Source organism: Plecotus auritus, assembly GCF_963455305.1.
Source record: "Plecotus auritus genome assembly, chromosome: 8".
Taxonomy (NCBI): Eukaryota; Metazoa; Chordata; class Mammalia; order Chiroptera; family Vespertilionidae; genus Plecotus; species Plecotus auritus.
The window spans coordinates 76,481,899-76,497,457 of record NC_137782.1 but is presented as its reverse complement, the minus strand read 5'-3'; the positions used below and the strand labels follow the sequence as shown (position 1 = coordinate 76,497,457).

At 37.9% G+C, this 15,559-nt stretch overlaps 1 protein-coding gene across 3 annotated transcripts in view; it reads left to right on the top strand.

Annotated features, from left to right (window-relative positions):
• The window catches only part of TASP1 (taspase 1), a 279,716-nt gene that overhangs the window by 133,005 nt on the left and 131,152 nt on the right, over positions 1 to 15,559 (top strand). For 2 of the 3 annotated variants that reach the window (XM_080683016.1, XM_080683017.1), the window contains 2 exons: positions 4,907 to 5,026; positions 10,951 to 11,029. In XM_080683016.1, the coding sequence (XP_080539142.1) occupies positions 4,907 to 5,026; positions 10,951 to 11,029 (199 nt within the window). The remainder of the gene's footprint in view (positions 1 to 4,906; positions 5,027 to 10,950; positions 11,030 to 15,559) is intronic. The other variant, XR_013961358.1, reaches the window with a different exon arrangement.

Sequence of the window (15,559 nt, the reverse complement as noted above, 5' to 3'; positions counted from 1 at the left end):
GTGACCAGCCCTGGGCTACCTGTTAGGAGCTACAAAGTGATCCACAGTTGGTATCTGCCTCTACTGAGCTTGGGTGCACATGGGAGGGGCCAAGCTAGATTCGAGATCTGCTGCCACTGTACTGGGTCTGGTGTAGATCAGCAAATGGCCCAAGGCACCCTGAGATTCGCTGTCACCTGCCAGCCTCCCCTTAGGCTCACTGACAGAGCCTTGGACAGTACTTGAGTTGTATGTGGTAGGTTCTCAGGCAGTTAACAGATAGTGGTGAGTGGTGTTCACCAGGTTAATTCAGTTTCAAATTCAGTACCTGTGCTGGTTCAGGGGCCACTCAGCAAAAGTCTCAGGGTACATTGAGGCCAGCTGCCACCTGCTTGGGGCCTTTGCAGTGGCATGGAGTCTCAGGGCATCACCAGTGTGGAGCTAGTAGAATTCAGCAGGCTAAAGCAGATTAAGATTTTGCCCTGTAGAGGGAAGGCTTAACACAGGAAATGTGTTGCTTATTGGTCATGTAAGCAGATGACCCTAGCCCTGTCAGTTTCTCCCTGTGTGTCTCTGGCACCTTGTGAGCTTAGCTGAAATTCCTTGAGAGTTATTCAAGAATGCTGCCATGCTGGCCCAGGCTGGCTGCCACTGACAGAACCCTTAGCCATAAAATATTGATTTTTCTAAAGAGAAAATAGAAAGGTTATTGGGTGTTCTTATATCCAGTTTTTCCTTAGTTTCAGCTAAGCCAGATATATGAAAGTAGAGACTTCTAGCTAAATTATACTTTATTTATGCACATCTGATATACTCTGTGCCCACAGTGGCCCCACTGAAGGGAGCTGGTTTGTAGGAGGTAAACAAGGAGCCAGATCTGGGTCTCCTGTAGCCAGAGCTATTATTCCATGTTTAGGATACTCAAAGATGGTAAAGCTTTATGCTGGCATTGCTGTGTTGTCATGGAGAGCATTAGTCATCTGCTTTTCTTAAGTGGATGCTCACACCAACTTAATGTTGCCCACAAACCTAACAAAGGTGTATTAGAAAGTTTTGGTATATTTTCAAAAAAGGTATTTCATGCTTATTGTATTAAGATCATTCCACATTACCCCAGTTTTAGGATGCACTTATATATTTGCAATTATTCTTTTAAAAAATATATTTCTATTTCAGAGAGGAAGGGAGAGGGAGAGAGAGATAGAAACATCAATAATGATAATCATTGATCAGCTGCCTCCTGCACGCCCGTACTGGGGATCAAGCCTACAACCAGGACATGTGCCCTCACTGGGAATTGAACAGTGACCTACTGATTTATAGGTTGACTGAACCACACCAGCAGGGCTGAGATTATCCTTGATTTTAGCTATTTGATATTGAATAATTCTGTATAGAAGAAAAAAGTTAATGAGGTAAGTAACAGATAGATGGTGTCTTTTGGCTAATTTCAGAATTAGAGTGAAGGTTAGAGGCTTAATTTTCTGGTGGAAAGTATCTGAACTTTGTTTTAAGGGATTTTTTTCCCCTTTTAAACTAGTTTACATGTGTTATTTAATTTAATTCTTACCATAACTGAAATAGTCATCTCCAATTTGGAGCAGAGAAAAATAAATCTTTTGACATTAAGTCCAGCATTGATTACTAGTTTATTGGTTACTTCAAGAAAGCCTTATTTCAATGTTTTCCTTGACACATGTACTCTCTATTCTAACTTTATATACATGTATTTATTCTAAGGGAAATATAGTTTTTATAGTTGTTTTTAGTCACATTTTTGTCAAGAAAGTAATGCAAATAGTGTGTTTTAGTCAAGGACAATAGGTACATGTATATCTGTGTGGTGCATGTACTTTTAAGTATTTATGGAGTGTAAGAGCATAATAGTATTTCTATATGGTAACAGTCATTGTGTTTTTTTAAACTTTCTACGATTTCATTTCTGTACAAACAAGTGTGAAATTATTAGGACCAAAATACTAATGTTTGTCTTTCACTCACTGTATCTGCACTTCATAAAAATGCTTAAATATTACTTCATCCTCTTTAAATTTGCTTTTCAGTATGTGAAATCTGTGAACTAATTCTTGAATATCTATGGAGCAATCCTGAGAGGGTGTTGCAAGTCCTTAGGAATATTTAGCTTAATTTAGAACAGTATTTCCTATTTTTTGCTTGGTCTTTAAAACCAAGTTACAGTAAATCTATGTATAATCCTTTTGAATCTATCTATGTATAATCCTTTTGAATCTTTCAACAGTAGTTTGGTTAGGCATATGTGTTCTCATAGTGCATGCTATCCTGATTGAAATGCAAAGAAAATTGTTTTACAGATAGTGTATATCACTGTGTAGATGTTAAGTGTCCCTGCAGTAACATTTTTGTTTTATAGAATGCTTGGATAGGGTCAACAGTCTCAGTTAATAAAAAATGAACTAATAAAGGATACTGTCAACTATAAAATAAAATAAAATTTAAAAAAATTAGAACAGAAACAAGTAAAAGAGAAAACAAGTACATTTGGAAAAAACAATAAAAAAAGAATACTGTTTCTTAGCATTTTTTGTTGTCAATGAGCAGAATTATTTTATAGTGTTTATTTGTATGAAAGTTGTCCATTTCTAAAAAAAACACACACATATAAGATCATTAATTTAAAATACTTTGTAATCTGTTCATGGCGGTGTGATCATGGTGATACGCTGCCAAATGAGAGATGAACAAAGTGGAGTTTAAATCTTTTATGCTGACATATGTTAGTCTTAGGTGGTTTAAGCTTCCCATTCAGCAGCTTTGTGCCTATAAAATAATTTGCCTCGGAATGAGTAGAGCAGGCATTTCGGTGATAAAGATCCAGTAAGATGCCATCATACCTGCTTCTCAGGGTAGTGTTCATGGACCAGCAACATCAGCATTACTGGGAGGTGGTTAGATGTACAGTCTTGACCATTCCCAGATTCTTCCATCAGAATCTGCATTTAAACAGATTCTCCAGATGGTTTGTATCCATTTGGGCATATTAAAGTTTGAAAAGTCCTCCTGTAGACAACATAAGACTTGGCATCTGGACAAGAAACCAATATTTCTGTATCTGAGATTCAGGGATATAAAGATTTAGGAGTTATTTCTTAGAATAATGAAACATAACTTAAAAGTACATTTCTCTTTAGGGTTGCTCATTTACTTTGATACTTTCATCTTATTCACCAAAAAAGATAAACTTGATATCATCCGTACCAAGTGAGCAACCCTTGCTATTGTTAAGTCTTCCCCTAAGAAGTGGCATCCTCTGAATTTGAATGAAATTGAGTCTTGAGTAAAGGAGATGGAAGACTATGGCCCAGGCATTAGAATGGCATAGCGTATACCATCACTCTCTAGGCTTGTTTTGTGATGTCAGGGATGCAGACATACTTTATTCCATCCTGATTAATGAATAAGTATGTCCTGAATGTCTGCTATGTGCAAAATGAAACAGAGTAGATAAAACCTTTCCTCAGAGAGTTTACAGTCAGGATAGGGAACTGTCCTTGAAAGTCAGGCAACCTGTCACTGGCAGAACCATGGTATTCTGGGATATGGCCTTGTGGACCCATTGGCAAGGCTTCTCCCATCTGTGAAGGGAGAGTAGGAATACAGCACTCATTTTAGTCAGTTATACCTTTTCCATCAAGGTATGTACTGTTAATCAGCATATTTAAGGGGAATTAGAATTCAGAACAAGAACCAAGGAAATGCAAATTCCTAGATGTACCTTCTCCTAACAGACTTAATAATATTTGTTTTGGCATACTCTGTCTCTAAATTTTTCTGTTTGCTTTAAGGAAAAGTCTTTTGCTTGCATTCTGCTTCAGTTATTTAAAAACTCCCTTCAATTTTGCTCAACTTCTGAGGTGGCTGTAGGAACGCATTGACTTTTCTGGGGATTTTATTTCAAAACTTCTTAGCGAGGGATCCCTCGGTACAAATGAAGTCTTGCTCAGGATTGTGAGCATAAACCACATGGGAGGAGGGGCTGTTCTTATTGAACCTGCCTATGTCTAGCTCTTTCATGTATACTTGCGGGTGGGGATGAGGATAGGGGTCTTGGGTTCTAGGGCACAATTGGAAACCAGTATCCTAGTGTTAAGAACACCACCAGGATTGCTATTAATATAGAAAAAAAAATATTTTTTTCATGATACCTTTTACCTGCCTCCCTTCATTCTGATTTTTATCCTGTAATACAGTTTTTCTATCTTGCACAGGTGACCCAGAAATCTTCAAGATAGGAAGTCAGCTGTTTTTAGTCACTACATGTGAAATGCCTTAAGCATGTGGGACCTGGGACAAGACACAGAAACACAAAGATGCCTCTCAAGAACATATATTTTTCTGACATGCAATTGGCAAGCATATTTGCTAGAGCAGAGATGGGGCCTTGCCATAAAGTTTTTCACAGGCAAGGAACTATAAAAGAAAATTATAGCATAGTATAGTATACTTTGAGATTATAAATACCATTCTTTATATTTACTGTGCTAACTCTATTACTTTTAGAAATTTGTATATAATTTCAAAATACTAATAATGGCATTTCACTTATGCCACAGATCTTTTCCTCTGCAAAATCTCAATTATGAATTTAATTCTTGAGACTAGGAAGGCACTGTGTTATAAGTCATATTAAAAATTTTTCCCTCCCTTAGAAAGGCATGTTAGGCTTATCATGAGAAAAAAGCTTTTGTTCAGGATTTTTCAGTGGATAAAACATATTGTCTTGAACAGAATTTAAATGGCAACTTGATAATAGATCACTTTAGGAGATTGCTGAATGTTTCACTTAAGGATTAGCTCAGATTTTATGTCACGATTTTACTAGAAATTATTATGTAGTCATATCACATTGTCACACACCATGCTTAGTGAATGCTCATTTGTTCTGCAGGAGAACGACTCAGGCACTTTGGACACAGTGGGTGCTGTGGTTGTGGACCACGAAGGAAACGTTGCTGCTGCTGTCTCCAGTGGAGGCTTGGCCTTGAAACATCCAGGGAGAGTTGGACAGGTGAGTCGTTGGTTTTTTAAACTAGCTTTACAAGTTAAAACATGGCATTTTCTAGCTCACAAATTTTAAACTGTAGAGACCTTTTTTCTTTAGAAAAAAAATACTATTCTTTAACATTTATCCTATTTAATAAAGATGTAATATGCAAATGGTTGTTATGCCGTGAAGTGTAATGACCCACCGCATAACGACTGGATCACGGATCAGCAGGAGGGTGGGGCAGTGAGCTACTGGCTACAAGTGGGCGGTGGAGAGCTACAGGAGGGGGCAGGGCAGCAAGCTATGAGGTGGGGGCAAGGGGTAGGGGAGACGGGGGAGGGAGCTATAGGAGGGCAGGGCAGCAGGCTGAGAGCTACTGGAGGGCAGCAGCGAGCTACTGACGAGCTACTGACGAGCTACTGGTGCATGGATTCGTGCGCATGGCTACTAGTGTAGTATAAACCATCAATCAAAAATATTTTAAGATTCTTTCTAAAAAAAAATTCTCATAGTAATAGGGCTCTTTCTGATCTTTACCACTGCTAATCCTGTGTTTTACTACTTTGGACAGGCTGGGCATATAGTAGACATTTAATAAACGCATGTTGATTTCCCTTTTCTTTCTTTGTAAGTGTCATTCTTTTTAGGAGCAAGCTCTACCTGACTATTATTACTGCTTGCTTTTTAGGTGGGAAAATGATTTTAGAGTTGCATTTTGTATTTCTACCATTCAAGGAACATTTGACCCCCTAAATTGCTCCTCTGATTAAGCATTTCAGCTATTTTATAGACTAACCAGTATTTCAGGTTACCACATATGATACCATTCAAGAAATCTGTTTATAAGGAGGGTCTAATGTATGTGCAACTGGCTTATTTCCAGTTCACTTGCACATCTTTGCCTTTCCCCCTAACCTTGCCCCCTATCATCAACCTCTATGGCTATAATGAGAATGAAATTTAACAGTCTGTTTGATCTAGGAAGCTTTCTGAGTAGTATAAACCAATTTGGCACATTGCTTATAGGCTTAATAAATATTTGTTAACTGAACAAATGAATTGGACACCATCATGGATCTGTTAAAGTAGTTGCAAGGGTATGGTTAAGCTCAGTATTTGGATCTTGTGTTACATGTAGAGCACTACTTGGCTGCTCTTTCACTTTATTTCTCATGTTTAAAGAAGAGTTGATGCCACAGTTGCTTTGGACATGGTGGTTACTGAATGCTGGTAGCATAGTGATTTGATTCATGGAGGACATCTTCGCAAAGCCTCAAGTGTTGTTCCCTAATCTGCCCTTTATTGTGGATAAACTACTTGTGGTCCTGTGGGGGAAAGGGAAGGGAAGAACAATTAATTTTGTGCAATTCTTTGTCTACTGTAGAAGGGGATTTATGGGGAATCATTACTCAACATGTGTACAATGCTTTGAACTCATTATAAAAAGCCTTTGTCTGGTCATGGTATTTTTCCACATTATAAAGTCCTGTGTATTTGTCGAGTTTGGAATAAGAAAACCAAAGTTGGCATATCAGTTTAGTTTTGGATGCCTTGGTGGAGAAGGAGAGAGAAAAGCCAGCAGAGCCCCCTTCATAGCTTTGCAATTCCCATGACTTTCTCACTGTTTTTTTTTTTTGTTGTTGTTTGTTTGTTTGTTTTGGTTAACAAAATGGCAACAACCGTTCTGGACTGTGTTAGCAGGATATTGCATCAAATAGTCTTGAAGCCATTCTGCCACTGCAAAGAGGACTCTCCTGGATAAAGAAATACTTCCGTAAAACTTAATGTTTATTTGCTCCACTTGGCTAGTTTATGAATGCACAGTTTGTGAGAGATGAAAACTCAGGAAAGGGTGTGAAGGAGAGGAGTCAAGGTACTTATAGCAAAATACAGTTGCTTAATTGGATTATATTGCTTGGAAAAGGAGATGTAATTTGCCTAGCCTGGAAATATGTAAGCATCAGATGAGAGGTAAAGAACTGTTCTTCCTGATAATCAGGACATAGTATGACAAAATGCACAAGCAAAATTTAAATGTGCTAAAACTAGATACTTTAAAATATATTTAAATGTATAAATATTTAAAAATTTTAGCATATTAACCTTCTTTAGATATATAATAACAGTTTAAGTTTTTTAATAAATCTGCTTCTAACTAAGGAGTGGAAAATTATCAGATGTGATTTCCTTTCCAAAGGTAGAGAAGTAGTTGTGGATATTGAAGAGATGAATCCAGACATTTTGGGTGGCATTAATTGGAAACAAAATAGGAATGATTGACCCATTCTTTTATAAAATGACAATTTGAATGAGAACTTACTTGCTTCTTCAGTTTACTGTAATAACTAGATTTAAAACTGGGACATGAGCACAAAATTTATTATATTCTTCGCCTCCCTTATCCCTCCCCACTACTCAAATACAAACAGACAGTTGAGTTAAGTGGAGTGATTAAGAGTATGGACCTTTAATCTAATTCCACCTTTCCATTTACCAGTCTCCTTACTGTGGACAATATTCAATGTCTTTAAGCTCTACTTTCCATCGGTCTCCTTACTATGAACAATATTCAGTGTCTTTAAGCTCTACTTTCCACAACTATAAATGGGACAAATAGCTACCTTCTACAAAGTTCTAGAAGATTAAATGACATAATGCATTAAATTACTTATCATAGTCCCTCATGATAACAGCTATAGCCGCTGTTTATGCTATGTGTGACAGGCATGTTAATTCACATGATACTACAGCACTAGGAGGGGGGTGTTTTTATTATCCTCATTTTATAAAAGAGGAAACTAAAACTCAGAGAAGATTAAATAATAATAATAGTAATAAAATTTATATGACCTACTTTCACTGCATGATAACAGCTTTAATAAAATTTTACTACCAAAAACAAGTAAACTTTTAAAATTGTTTATTTTAGGCCTGCTTAAGGTTGCTATATTTTATCCAAAGAAGTGGATAAGAGAGAGACAGTTTCTGATTCTTTTATCTTACCTGTTTGTATCTCAGCCCAACCAATTTCAGAAGGTTACAAAATAAGACAACTTTAGGTCATAAAATTGAGGAGAAGTAGCCCAAAGGGAATTTGCATAGAAGAAAAAAGAGTAAGAATAAATGTTCTGGGTTTCTAAGAGGTATCCTTGTGCCCTTATGTAGTGTGTGTGTGTGTGTGTGTGTGTGTGTGGTGTGTAGGGGGAATGAAAGGACAATGGGCTAATGTCCAGGGTTTTCAATGAAGGAAGAATGGGCCCTTCTCCTGAGGTCATGTGTTCTCTGAGGCTTTGGCTGACCCAGCATCTGTCCCAGGCAGTGCCAGTTGAATGGCTTATCCTACAAGTCTGCCAGTTTTCTTATGAAATCCATGTGCCGAATTCCTTCTGTAGGCTTTCAGTTGCCACTCTGACCAGCCTTCTTATGTATTTAGGAAGCATAGTGTTTTCAACGGCAGTAATGTCTTTCTACTGTCTGCTATATTGGAAGTGTTGTGTTCAATTCTCGGTTTAACTTTTTTTTTTGCTTATTATTAAAACAGCTTTATTGAGATATAACTCACATACCATACAATTCACCTATTTAAAGTGTATAACTCAATGGTTTTTAGTATGTTGACAAGATGTGTGCCACCATCAGCACATCCAATTTTTTATCCAAATCATCTTTTATGTTTCTACATTAAAGATTGCTTTAATGCAATTCCTATAGAGGATGCTTTTCTGATCTAGTATGAATGTTTTTTTTTAACTTTCAGATTTTTTTCTTTATTGATTGAGGTATTACATATGTGTCCTTATCCCCCCATTGTCCCCTGCCTCCCCGCTCGTGCCCTCACCCCTCTAGTGTCTGTGTCCATTGGTTAGGCTTATATGCATGCATACAAGTCCTTTGGTTGATCTCTCCCCCTTCCCCCTACCCTTCCCTGCCTTCCTTCTGAGGTTTGAGGGTCTTGATTAGTTTTACTTTTAAGAGGGCTATTATATTCATGACAACTGGGGATGGCAACTGTGGGTCATAAGACTTCATCTCCAATTTTCCTTGGTTTTGTATTATTTCTCAAGGAGGGTGACTAGGAGAGTGGGGTGTGTGTGTACATTTTAAAGTCTTGAGGAACAGTTCACAATTCTAGTATTCTTTGAGTGAGAAAAGAAGAATCAGGACTCTAGAATAGCTGTTTTTAAAAATTCAGAGGTCTTTAGGAGGAGGTTAGTGATTTTCCAGAGAATAGAACTAGTACTAGTGGGTGGAAGTTATGATAGAGCAGATATTCCTATGCAATTGAAGGAAGAACTTTCGCCAATGGGAAGTGTCCAAAAGGGGGATATGTTCCCTTATGAGATAGTGAGCTTCTCAGATTCAGAAGTGTCTGGGATATTTCATGGAGATTCCTGCTCTTGGTAGAATATTAGAGCAAATGAGTTCTGAAGTCCTTGTGAGAAAGAATAGGATGTTACAGAAAGCTAACGTTTGGTCACCATTGCCAGTCTTCTTCCTCCAGTCCTCAGAAGTGAGCTCCTAGAAAATAACAGTACTATTTTATGGGAATATCTTTTTCCTCCATCAGTCAATCTGGATGCTGAATGTATTGTTATGGCTTACCTCTTTCTTCTTTTTTAGGAACTAATTTAAAATTTTTTAAACTTTGCATTGAATTCCGCATATTGCTGTGCCAGTTTAGCCATTTCCTTACTGATTGACATTTAGGTTGTTTTCAGTTTTTCATTCTCACTGAACATGTGCTATTTCACATTGTAGTATTTCTCTAGATAGCTATTCAAGTTTTTTATAAATCTGCTTCTAACTAAGGAGTGGAAAATTATCAGATGTGATTTCCTTTCCAAAGGTAGAGAAGTGGTTGTGGATATTGAAGAGATGAATCCAGACATTTTGGGTAGCATTAATTGGAAACAAAATAGGAATGATTGACCCATTCTTTTATAAAATCATTGTAACTTACTGTGTTCCTAATGGTTTGAGACTTATAACTCTGCTCCAACACTTCACAAACTTATTACCTTGAACAAGCTCTTTTTCCTCTTTTCTTTGTACCTGGCAGAATCTAGCACAACGGTGAGCATATACTGGGCCCTTTGGTACATAATTGTTTGCAGTTCCTATTATTCCACCCAAGGGAGGCATGGGAAAGGTCCTCCTCAATGGGGTTTCCTAGAGCATGGCAGAAGGACCACTGGCATCCCAGCCTTCTAGGGCCCTGATGAATGTAGCCGATTCCTGGCCTCGTCCCCAGAACATTGACCTAGAGTATCTGGGAACCAAGGCTCCTGTCACTATGCTTCCCCCAAAATTTGATACACACCTAATCTGAGAACCACTATTGTAAGGCAACCATAATGATTTCAAGGAGCCAGAAGAGCAATTAGCTGACAAATTACAATGGGGGAAGATTTTTCAGGCGAAGAAAAATTACTGTTGATAAAACTAAGAAACATTCTTTTGCTATTTTCTGAAAATTTTTAGATTACTGCAATAGCTGAAAATACAGGTTTAATAGTGTTAGAATGTTATTTGGATAGGTTTTATATAACCTCTGGTATTGCCTGGTTGTTATACATCATTACTAAATTTATTAGATGGGTATGATTTTGTCCTTTGTTGAAAGCCAGTAATCCTGTATAATAAAACCCTAATATGCAAATCGACTGAACCACGGAAAGGCCAGTCTCTATGACGTGCACTGACCACCAAGGGGCAGACGCTCAATGCAGGAGCTGCTCCCTGGTGGTCACTGTGCTCCCACATGGGGAGCACCACTCAGCCAGAAGCTGGGCTCACAGCTGTTGAGCACAGCGGCGGTGGCGGGAGCCTCTCCCACCTTTGCGGCAGTGCTAAGGACCCCTTGGGGGATGTCCGACTGCCGTTCACTGGGCCTCTAGTTACTTATAATATTTCTGTAATATTGTATTTATTTTCTTTTTTCCCAGGCTGCTCTTTATGGATGTGGCTGCTGGGCTGAAAATACTGGAGCTCATAATCCCTACTCCACAGCTGTGAGTACCTCAGGTATTTGCTGCTTTCATGGCCATTTTTCATAACTTCAACCTTGTAGGTTATTTAATGATTAAAAACAATATTTTTATGTAAGCATGTGCTAAGACACTGCACAGAAAAGAGCACTGATGCATAAAAAATCTTTGATATTTGAAAGCTTTTAAGGACCATTTCACAATATAAGTATCACAGTGTAAATGATTTCCTAACATTTCAACACAATTCTGGAGTTAACTATAACTTAATAATATCTTTATGGGTTTTTTTTTCTCTCAAATGACTCATGTTAGTGCCAAATTTAGATCACAGATATAAAAGTAGCAAGACGTTTCAAAACTAAGAGATATTCTCTTGAGTAAAATGTTGACATAAAACTTAGAAGGTGTATTTCGAAATGTATAATTTATGACATGCAATCCTCTGCACTTTTAATAAAATGTACATTTTCTTTTTGTACCTGTATTTAAAAAGTCATTATCATTTAGAAGTGAGTGTGTGTGTATATGTGTGTATGTGTGTGTTTGGGGGGTGGTGGTGAATTTTAATAGCAGAATGGTTGGTGTCTAGATCCAAGTTTTTATGTGCTTGTGCCAGATGTACCGAAGCCTTTTCTTTTAATGTGGTGATATGCATGGTTGACAAAATAATATTAGTTTATATTGACAAAATAATATTGGTTTGCTTTTACCTATCAAGCTACAGCCCTAGGCCTTTCCCCCCATGATCTCAAGTTTTATTAGTAAGGAAGATTGATACGCCTGCCTCTCCTTCCATTCCCTCTTCAATCCAATGGCCTTCTTCTCATGATAACTCTTGACTCTTTCTACATCTCTAATGTTGGTGGCTGTTTTCTGTCTGTAGCATAGATTCTGGAATTTTTTTGGTTTGTTCTGCTTCTCTGACCTGCTCTATCTTTGCCTTCTTCACAATTCTTCCCATTGCTGACTACTGCAGATTTGGGCCCCTGCTATCTTGCCTTCATCTCACTGTGTACATTCTCTTGGTGATTTGGTATTATTGCTGTGTTCTCATTTCAGCAGTTATCTCTTAGGGTATATTGGCTTCTACTTTGGACTTTTCCCTTGAGGCCCATGTGAGTCATTAGCTACTTCCTGTTGGACATGTCCCTGTAGATGTCATGTATACATATCAAATTCAGCAGACTCAACAAAATATCTTTTTCTTATTCCCACTCCTTGGCCATCTTTCTCCTGTATTCCCCATCTCTTTTATTGCCATCACTATTTTGTTCTTTGCTCAGACTTGAAATCTGGATACCATCCTCATATACTTTTGCTTCTTTTTATTTCTGCTTATCATTTCAGGTCCACGTTATTCTGCCTGCCTATTGTAGCAAGCAGTCTCCTGACCTAGATTCATTCCTTTTTTTATTTTTCTTGAATTCAGAGAGAAAAGGAGAGGGAGAGAGAGAGAGAAACATCAATGATGAGAGAGAATCATTGATTGGCTGCCCCTTGCATGCCCCATACTGGGGATTGAGCCTGCAACCTGGCATGTACCCCGCCTGGAATTGAACCTGGGACCCTTCAGTCCGAAGGCTGTCACTCTATTCACTTAGCCCAGTGGTCGGCAAACTCATTAGTCAACAGAGCCAAATATCAACAGTACGATTGAAATTTCTTTTGAGAGCCTAATTTTTTAAACTTAAACTTCTTCTAACGCCACTTCTTCAAAATAGATTCGCTCAGGCCGTGGTATTTTGTGGAAGAGCCACACTCAAGGGGCCAAAGAGCCGCATGTGGCTCGCGAGCCGTGGTTTGCCGACCACTGACTTAGCCAAACCAGCTAGGGCTAGATTCATTCCTTGTATTAGGAAAAATTATACTGTCAGCCACTGGTCTATCAGGTGAAGTCCAAATGCAAATTAATGTTGAGTCTAAACCACAGTAATATAATTGGCAAAAAGTTGTTTTCAGTGTTTTAATTTTGAAGAGATGAGTATAATATAATAATATAAGTTAATTTTTAATTTAATACTGGTAGCACATGGAAACCTATACACATAATATTTAAGAGTTAGCTTGTGCTCATAATTAAGTATGGCCCTATGTCTATGGAAAATTGTAGTATTTGAATAAACTAAAGTCTAAAATAGATAATTCATTATTTCATCTTTATTTTCTTAAAGAAGTATCATTTTGTATTATGTGTCAATTTTATTGTTGGTCAATATGTTGTTTAGTAAGTTGGTTTGTTGTTCTTTAAATGTTACTCTCATGTCTAGATGTTGGGAAACCTAGATTCTATATTTAAGCTGAAATTCTCAGAGCCTGTGTGTGTCATGTTGGAAAAGAAATTTAATTTCCTTGGGATATTGCACTCTCCTCCTTTCTTTTTTAAATTGATGATATGGAAGTTGGGATAACAACACATTTACTGGATTTGATTCTGTTAAGTAGATGGGTAAATCTAAAATTGTAAAATTAAGGTATTTTCCTCTTTCCCATGGCTATTTCCTTCTTTGCCCAACTTGCATTAATTGAAGATAGTTTCATATGACTAAAGATAAGTTTAGGTTTCCAGTTCATGACATCCATTGTAGCTTTTCAACTTGGATGCCCAGCTCATCACGTTACATCCTTCACAAGTTTAAGACAACCATCATCAGTCCATAGAACCTGAAGATATTAGAGATGGTCTGCAGTTTCTTCCATCCGTGGGACTTTGTGTGATTTCTTTACCCTTATTTTTCCTGGGGCTGTTGCTATGAGGTTGACAATGGAAACACATGGTAGAGTTGTGTGTTCAGGTCATAAGAAAGGTGGAGCACAGAATTTTGCAATTGTTTGGCCAAAATAAAAAAGACTTGTGCCTTAGGCTGTTGCAGAAAATCCAGAGACCTGGCCTACATTTTAGGTTTTTAGTTTTGGAAGGTGATACTTGAAAGGCAGAGGGAAGACAGTTAGTTATGGTCAGGGTAGGGCTCTCCCAGGGCCACACAGGACAAGGTCATTAGCCTGAGGGATAAACTCCAGCATCTTGCTCTCATCACTGGGTGGGGAGCAATGAGTAGGGAGTGAGGAAGAGGTTAGGGTGGCAGGAGGCGCTGACCTTGCAAACTCTGACTAATGTTCTGGCCTCAGGGAAATTTGCCTAGCTAGGGAGGAGCAGAGTAGATACTTGGGTCCTTGTTCAGACTTTCACTCATTGGCTGTGACCAGGGCAAGGGATTCTTTGTAAAACAGGAGTAATATCTACCTTAATATCTGTGAAGATTTAATGAGTTGACATATGAAAGATACCTAGCAAACTTCTTGGTCCTGAGTAGTGGCTCAATATTTTAACTGTATTTTGTTGAATATAAGTACCATCTTTTATAATATGCACCACTATTTAAAAAAAATACTAGTTGATTCTTTTTTTTACTGTGGTAAAGACACCTAACAATGAAGATCTACCTTCTTTACAAATAGTTTTTACCATTTTAACCACTTTAAAAAAATCTAAGTATAGTTGGCATACAATTTTATATTAGTTTCAGGTGTACAACATAGTGATTTGACCCTACTAAGTGATCACCACAATAAGTCTAGTAATCATCTGTCATTGTACAAAGTTGTTACAATATTCCTGACTACATTCCTTATGCTGTACACTATATCCCCATTTCTTATTTACTTTACAACTGGAACTTTGTATCTCTTAATCCCCTTCACATTTTTCACCCATCGCCCTACCCTTCTTCCCTCTGGCAACTATCAGTTTGTTCTCTGTGTTTGTGAGTCTGTTTTGTTCTGTCTGTTCTTTGATTTGTTTTTTAGATTTCACATATAAATGAAATCATACATAATTGTCTTTTTCTATTTGATTTATTTCACATAGCATAATACCCTCTAGGTCAGTGGTTCTCAACCTTTCTAATGCCGCGACCCTTTAATACAGTTCCTCATGTTGTGGTGACCCCCAATCATAAAATTATTTTCGTTGCTACTTCATAACTGTAATTTTGCTACTGTTATGAATCGTAATGTAAATATCTGTGCTTTCCGATGGTCTTAGGCTCTACAGCAGCGGTTCTCAACCTGTGGGCCACGACCCACAGGTTGAGAACTGCTAGCAGGGTCTCCTAAGACCATCGGAAAACACAAATATTTACATTACGATTCATAACAGTAGCAAAATTACAGTTATGAAGTAGCAACGAAAATAATTTTATGGTTCGGGGTCACCACAACATGAGGAACTGTATTAAAGGGTCGCGGCATTAGAAAGGTTGAGAACCACTGCTCTAGGTCCACCCTTGTTGTCACAAATGACAAGATTTTATTCTTTTTTTATGGCTGAATAATATTCCATTGTGTGTATGTACCACATCTTCCTTATCCATTCATCTATCAAAGGACACCTAGGTTGCTTCCATAGCTTGGCTATCCTATCTAATAAAGAGGGAATATGCTAACTGACTGTCACACCCTAACAAAATGGCAACACCCACAGCCAATAAAGAGGGAATATGCTAATTGATTGCCACGCCCTCACAAGATGGCAGCGCCCACAGCCACAAAATGGCAGTGCCCAGTC